Below are 7,995 nucleotides of genomic sequence, written 5' to 3'. Positions count from 1 at the left end.
TCCAAGGCATTTTAAAGAGAAGAAATGATGCACTATTAATGGAAATTGTAGAAGAGCTGAGGGAACGCAAGAGTAAGTGGATGAGGGAATGTGAGAAGGCACTAAATTAAAAAATATAACAAAAGATGAACTAACCAGGAAAATATATGATGAGGACATAAAAAGGTGGAGAAAAGACATGGAAAATAAATCAAGCTTAGAAGTATATAAAAAATGGAAGAAAGAAATAGGTGGGGTAGATGAAATATATGATAATTCACCAGCCTCCATAATTCTGTTTAAATGCAGATCTAATACACTAAATTTAGCAAATAGAAATAGATTCAAGGGAACTGAGACAAATTGTCCAATGTGTAATGTAGAGACAGAAGACTTGATACATTTTTTATTAGACTGCACAGGATATATGGAGGAAAGAACACAACTGGTAGAATTACAACAGCCATATATAGAGGAAAGAAATAATATACTTGGGAATCTCGTATTTAAAACAAGTGGTATTGAAAAAAAGAAATTAATAATATTTAAATGCTGGGAAAAAAGAGAAAGGAAAGTGAAGGAGATCAGAAATTCAGGCGACTGATTATAGCGTACACGTAGTAAGAGAAGATGAGGTGTGGCCACAGAAAGACATAAAAGAAAGAGAAAAAAGAAAGAAGGAAATCGTTTAGAGGTGCCGTTGTAAAGGCAATACCTCAACAACATCACATCACAACACAAACAGTAAACCTCTAGCGTGGTTGAGGTGGGAGGCAGAGTCTTTGAGCGTTCAACTCGCCGTTGTGTACACCGAGCAGGAGTCCCATGGTGGTCAGTCGAGTGTGCGGATGCAGTCAGGGCCCGTCATCGAGCCTGGCACATGTGGAGCCGCAACCCTAGCCTAGAACTGGGGCGCAAGTACCGTCGGATTAATGCCATCTGCTCCAGAACCATCAAGTCGGCAAAACGGCAAGCCTGGACCTCCTTCTGTGCCAGCCTTTCCTTCTCCACCTCCACGGCCCGCACTTGGAGATTCTTACGGGCTATGTCAGGACGCCCTACCACCCACACTTATCCACTCCGCAGGGATGGTCTGTGCCTGCTTGATGACCTGTCCAAGGCTGACTATCTGGCGTCATTCTTCGACACCCAGTTCGGCCATCCATCTGCTTTGCCCTCTTCCACGGTGTACGAGGAGGCAATACAACGAAGCGTCTCTTCCCCTGCAACTGCTGGTCTAGATAATCTTTTCACTGCCTCAGAACTTGTCTCCGCCTTGTCTGCCCTTCGGACTGGCAGGGCGGCGGGCCCAGACTCTGTGACCAATGAATTCCTCCAGCGACTGACACCCAACCTGCAGGATTGCCTCCTTCACATTTATAATCGCAGCTGGAGCCAGGGAATATTCCCGGTGGAATGGAAGTCCTCAATGCTGCTGCCTTTCCTTAAGCCAGGCAAGGACCCGACCAAGCCATCTTCGTACAGGCCCATCGCCCTTCTCTCGTGTGTAGGGAAACTGCTGGAGAGGATGGTGGCTCGTCGCCTGTCATGGTGGCTAGAATCTAGATCCCTTCTTAAAGAGGAACAATGTGGTTATCGCCCATGCCGGGGCACCTTGGACATACTCTGCCAGCTGGAATACCTGATCCACGACACGTACCGCAAGGGGCTATATATGCTGGCCCTTTTCGTGGACATCAAGGGGGCCTTTGACTCATCGCCACATACTGGCATCCTGTATAAGCTCTCCCGCCTTGGGGTCTCTGGTTCAGTGTTGGCATGGTTTGTCAACTATCTGGATGGCAGGAGTTATGTCGTATCTGTTGGTGGGGCCACTTCCTCTCCTCGTCCCATCCGTAGAGGGGTGCCCCAAGGCTCAGTTCTCAGCCCCTTGCTTTTCAATGTTTTGATGTCAGACCTGCCCAACCATCCGGACGTCTCCACATTGGTTTATGCAGATGACGTGACTATCATTAGCAGGGACACCACCATGGAAGGTGCACAGAGGAGACTTCAGGCGGCTGTCTCAACTCTAGAGGACTGGGTTTACCAATGGGATCTGGAGATCGGGGTGTCAAAGTGTGCCGTGATGGCCTTCACCTTGCGTCGCATGCCATCTCAGCCGTTGGTCAGGATAGGCACTGAATCTCCTCCTGTAGTCCGTACTCACACCTTCTTGGGACTTCGTCTGGATGGGCCAGTCCTTACGTGGCGTCACCACATAGAATACCTCCGAACATCCTGCGCCAAGAGGCTAGACGTCATGAAGAGTGTAGCAGGGTCTAAATGGGGTGCCAACCGTGACCTTCTTTTAGGCTACTACCGTGCTGCTATCTTGGGAAAGATTAACTACGGGTGCTCAGTTTATGGTTCAGCATCCTCCACTCAGTTGCGAAAACTTGACCCGATACAAAACGCCGCCCTACGCATTGCCCTGGGCGCATTTTGTTCTTCCCCCGTGCTGTCCTTGCAGGCGGAGAGTGGTGTCCCTCCTCTACATGTCACCAGGTTGAAGCTCGTTTGCCGCCGCTACCAGGCCATACAACACTCCTCCCGCCATCACCCTTTACCAGTGCTCTTCGAGGAGGCGGGTGTCATTTTGTCACATCCTGCTTGGCCTGTGAGGTCCCGCCAGCCACTCTTGATCAGGGCTCTCTGGGCGTACAGGTCCCTCTCACTGCCACCACCACTCCGTCAGCCCCTCCCCTCAGTGCCCCCAACACCGCCTTGGAGGGACCTCTCATCTCTAGTATCATTCTGCCTGTCGGAGTCTTTTGACAAATCTCAAGATGGACATCTAGCACCAGCATTGTACAGAGAGCTGTCGGCCACGGTGTATGCGGGATACTTTGAAGTATTTACTGACGGTTCACACACCACAACACCCGCAGCATCTGCTGCGGCAATATACTTAGTGGACCTTTCTCTCTGCCAAACATGGCGCTTGGCTGCACTTCATGATAGTGTCACGTCGGAACTTTTCGCCCTCTTCAAGGCCTTGGCCTTCATCAAGGCACATCTCCAACCCCAGAAGGTGGTCATTTATACAGACTGTCTGGCAGCATTGCACCTTATTGTGTCCCCCAAGGCACAGTCAGCGAGACATCTCCTCTATGAGATTCAGACCCTGCTGAGTCAACTTCTCCAGGAGAATTGGGTACTTCGCCTACAGTGGATACCATCTCATGTGGGCATCAGGGGCAATGAGATAGTCGACAGGGCTGCAAGGCTGGCTTTGACCTCAGCAGCAGTGGAGACTCTTCCACTTCAAGAGGCAACTTGTAGCAGGCTTCTGACGGTTGCTAGTGGAAAGGCCTGGGACTCAGAATTGGCAGCAGAGCTCCCCTCCTCCACCTTAGGGGCTTACCGCACGGACTCCTCTTGTCACCCTTGGGCCCGTTCCACTGCTCGTGCCTTGGACGTGGCACTCACCAGACTGCGCATTGGACACGTTGGTCTGGCGTCCCATCTCCACCGCCTACGCCTGGTGCCGGACCCTTACTGCCAGTGGTGCAGAGATCAAGAGGAAACAATTGCCCACTTTCTTTTGCACTGTCCAAGATTTCACTCCATGCGCACAGAATTGAGGGATCGTCTGTCTATCTTAGGTGTGCGAGACTTCACTCTGCCAGTACTCCTTGGAGGTGTGGGTCTGAACAGTACCCTAAGGTATCCTGTCATTCGTTTGGTGTGTGTCTTCTTAAGGAAGTCCAGGCAACTGCATCGCATCTAGGCAAGACATCTGCTCCATAAGCCACCGGAAGGGCTCCTCCGACCCCCTCGGAATTGAAAGCCCTAACTCAACACCAAGAACCAAGAACCTAAACCTCTAGCGAGTTAGAGTTGTTGTGAGTGGGAGATTGTAGAAACTTTGACCATTTTTGTTTTTACTTTATTAAGACCGGCTCATTTATCTGGTTGTGGCATCAGAATCAAGATACATTTTGTGGGACGTACAGACGTAAGTTACTCTGTTGGTAAGCCTACCCGGTACTGTTAAATTTCAGAACTGAGGGCTTATAGGAAAAACTGGTCAAAATAGAATCGTAGGAGAGCGTGGCATGTTTGTTACATACCTAATTCATGTATGTTCATTTTGATTTCCTTTCTATATGAAGGATTTTTGGTGAATGTACGCTTTAAGCAGCAGAAAGACATTACCAATTAAAATTCACATTCCTCAAGCTTGGTTTCATTTTTTTCCTGGCTGCTTTCAGGGTGGTAAATGACCTTTTCCTGCTGAAAATTTTTTCCTGTTATTATCATCACATTCTTTAAGCAGTACCTGAGGTTGTTTGTTTCCGGCATATTGGAAGAAACCACATAAAGGTGGATTTTGTTTCCCATTTCCCACTAGCTCTTAATCCATGCAAAAAGATTTCCAGATATTCATATGGTTTGCTGGTTGTCCAACAGTATCTGATGATAAACCTCGTAGAAAGTCTCTTGGAAGTTAAACAGAATGAGGTCTATGGTTTCACCTTGATCATACTGTAGTGTGATATACAGTAATCCCTATACTATCCGGACGCCCACTTTCCGGACACCCCATTTACCAGACATTGTGGGCCTGGACCTTCAGAACCCAAAAATGGCCAAAAAACGAAAAAAATCCCCCCCAATCCAATTTTTTTTCCCTCCTGTAATTTGAAATTGCCGTGCGGCACTGAACAGCTGTTTACACCATGGTCTCTTCCCCCCTTCCTTCCTCCCCCCTCCCCCCTCTCCTGTCAGTATTGCCATTTGATATTTTTCATTACCAAATGTTTGCCAATTTGGTAATGAAAAATTCATTTGGTAATGAATTAGAATAATGCATTACCATATGGATTTTTCACATGTATGAGGATACACAGGATGGAGATGGTGGATTGTCTGCTCTTTCTGATTAATCTACTAGCCTACATAACATGAAAATAATCAACCTGCTGTTAATTATAAGAAGAGTGATTGCATGTACTGTATTTCCACTTGTATATGTAATTAGTGAGGAATAAATGCTAGCTTTACCAATTTGGTAATGAAAAGTTAAATTTGGTACCGGTAATGAAAATTGAGGAGTTTGGTAATGTGGCCGTTGCAATCTGGCAACTCTGTTTCCCCGTCACCAACACTCCAACAGTTACTGCTTTACTTCGATCGCGAGTGGGTGTTTATTACAGTGGATGCCACACGTGCTCGTTTTTTGTGAATAAACAGTGAATGAACTACAATACCTCGCCAGTAGACCACATGAGAGTTTACAGTGTTGTGCAATGTTAAGAAATTAGAATTGGAGTGCAAAGGATTAACAGTGGAGTGCAAACTGGCAATTGAAACTGGTGGTTGAAACTGGTATGGTGCAATTAACAATGTGCAGTGTTAAACAGTTATAACTCACAGTGCAAGAAATTACTGTAAGTGCAGCACAACACTGGATTACTGTGTGTGCTTCATGAGCATTTTCACCACTGCCAAAGCCTTAGAGAAGGACAGACGTGCTGTAAATACCCTGGCTGAGGTACAGACACTTCTAATTCCTCATTCTTTGGTTCCATTTCATTTATTTCAAGGTTTATATCCATTATTGGCGTGAATAGGGTCTTAAATAGGTTTAAATATGTGCTGTGCATGTCCGGTAGGGAGTTATTTAGGTGACTTTCAAAATTAGGCTGGGTTAGGGTCCATAAATACCAGTCCAGGAGCCAGGGACTTGTTGTAAGTACCCAGAATGTTTCATATTGTACTGTATTTTCCATACTTACCTCTAAAACCTCATTTCACTCTTTTATGTCCCTTATTGGTGTGAATAGGGTCTTGGGTGCTATACATGTGCAGTAGGGAGGTGTTTTTCTGAGTTAGGCTAGGTTAGGGTCCATAACTACCAGTCCAGGAGCCAGAGGCTTGTTGTAAGTACCCAGAATGTTAAATATTGTATAAACTCACCTCTAAAATCTCATTCTCTGGTTCTTTTGCATTTATTTCAGTCTTTTATGTCCCTTATTGGTGTGATTTGGGTCTTAAATAGGTGCTATGCATGTCCAGAGGGAGTTGTATAGGTGTTTGTCTGAGTTAGGGTCCATAAGTACAAGTCCAGGAGGCTGGGGCCCAATATCCGGACAGGACCACTTTTGGGACATGCCTTTGGCTCTGTTACATCGGATAGTGGAGGGATTACTGTATATATACATATATATATATTTTTTTTTCCAGAAGAGGAGATGAAGGCCTGATTTTAATCCTGAGTGCATAGCCTGTTGGCTGTGTAGAGGGTTGAGGTGAACATTGATCACCATGGTCCTAGAACCAGTCACCAGCAGTAAGGCGGGCACTATTCGCTCCCTGCTTATCAGAGCTTGGCGGGAACGATGGTCAGACCTGCAGTGGGGAATACATATAAAGACGGTGAGAAGAAAACAGTCACTATTTTATGTTTAGGAGTTTTATATAGCAAACTAAAACCTTGCTGTGAGTACGGTACCATGATTATAGTAATTCAGGATGAAAAATGTTACTGATTGAGAAGAAAAGTGTGGCTTATGTGTCAGCGCTGTGAGAACTTTAGAAATGCCGCCAAACACCATTCTTGTATGAATAATACAACTAGAGGACACTTATGATAGTTTCCAAGAAGTTTTGTTTTTTCAGGTGTTGCCTTGGGGTGTGAGTGGAGACATCTACCACTTAGCTGATTACATTCTGCAGCAGGCTCTAATGGGACCCCTGCCAAATACCCTTATCCTGTCCTACCTCAGACACTCTCTTAGTTCTCAGGTAGGTTGAGTGACGTTCCTCCGGTAGGTTGAGTGATGTGGTGTGTCAATATTAAAATTTTATGATGCTGTCATAAAACTGAGAGGTTTTTGTACAGTTATGGTTTGTATGAAAGTATGAACATTTCCATCCAGTACTATATTATGTTAGATTTCATTGTACAGTAATATGATTGAATTTTGAACCTAAAAAGTTTTGGGATATCACAGTTTATAATTGAATGAAATATGCTATGATTATTGCTTATGGTCATGTTTATGTTTGTTCATGTGTATGAAATTTCACCAGTATGGTAAGTTTTTAACTTGCAATACTGTATTTTTCTTTTGGTTTTTGGGTTTAACTAACTCTGTGGGAGAATAATGGCAAGACTGAGTGTTTATGAATTTCATGGGAAGCTCTTTCTGAAATGCTGGATATTATTCTTTTGAATTTCTTACTGGTTATGTGAAATTATTTCTTATCTAATTCACACATTAGCAAAGTAATGAATTGCTGTTATTGCAATATTATACTGTAGTTTATATTTTTTTTCTCAGATTGTTTCTTATGGTGGTGTGATTGAGAGCATCAGCAAGTATGATGGACTGTACAAACCACACTGTATTCATGCTTTACTCACCCTTCTGCAGTCAATGATGGTACTCCATTAGTGTTTGTGTATCTCATGTGTTTTGCATAGAACTGTACAATTACTCAGTACTTGAGTTATTGCTAAATGTTTTGATAGAAGAATGATGAATTTTAATGATATACAGTACTCACTCGATGTAGTGCTGCTCTCAGGTGTCTGCCCTTTCCTCTCCATCCTTCTTTCCTTCCATTCTCTTCTGTCTTTCTTTCCTTCATTCTTTCATTATCCTTCTGCCTACGGGTGACTTTACACTCCCTCATCTGTCTTTCTTTCCTTCATTCTTTCCACTTCCATCAGCCTGTGGGTGACTCTACACTGAGTGACAAACCAAATGGTTTCCTGTACACCAGGAAACCATTTTCTACGCTGGGTGGTAACCATATAACCAAATTTTGGCGCCTGGTGGTTTAGTGGGTAATTATTGCACTCCAATCGGATTGAGCCGGTGAAAGTTTATATCCAAGGGATGGTTGGGGTTTATTGCTCATGTAATGCCACTCAGGGATGAGTGAGGCTGGTCACTCTCATCTTAAATGTCGGGACCAACTGCCGAGCCCCAAGCTCCTACGCTCCTCATGGGGCATTGTAGGATTAGATGATGGATGGATGGATACAGTACTGTAAGCCAT

At 44.8% G+C, this 7,995-nt stretch overlaps 1 protein-coding gene across 1 annotated transcript; it reads left to right on the top strand.

Annotated features, from left to right (window-relative positions):
• Nucleotides 1-6,236: 6,236 nt before the first annotated feature.
• Nucleotides 6,237-6,741, top strand: LOC145413698 (mediator of RNA polymerase II transcription subunit 24-like). Its single transcript, XM_080283352.1, has 2 exons — nt 6,237-6,363; nt 6,607-6,741. Exons 1-2 carry the CDS (start codon nt 6,253-6,255, stop codon nt 6,739-6,741), a joined length of 246 nt encoding a protein of 81 aa, XP_080139478.1. The 5' UTR covers nt 6,237-6,252.
• Nucleotides 6,742-7,995: the final 1,254 nt, after the last annotated feature.

Source organism: Coenobita brevimanus, chromosome 97 (genome assembly GCF_032717465.1).
Source record: "Coenobita brevimanus isolate Jiangsu-jjx chromosome 97, ASM3271746v2, whole genome shotgun sequence".
Lineage (NCBI taxonomy): Eukaryota > Metazoa > Arthropoda > Malacostraca > Decapoda > Coenobitidae > Coenobita > Coenobita brevimanus.
Note: the sequence above shows the minus strand (reverse complement) of the source record. Positions and strands in the feature narration are given on the sequence as shown.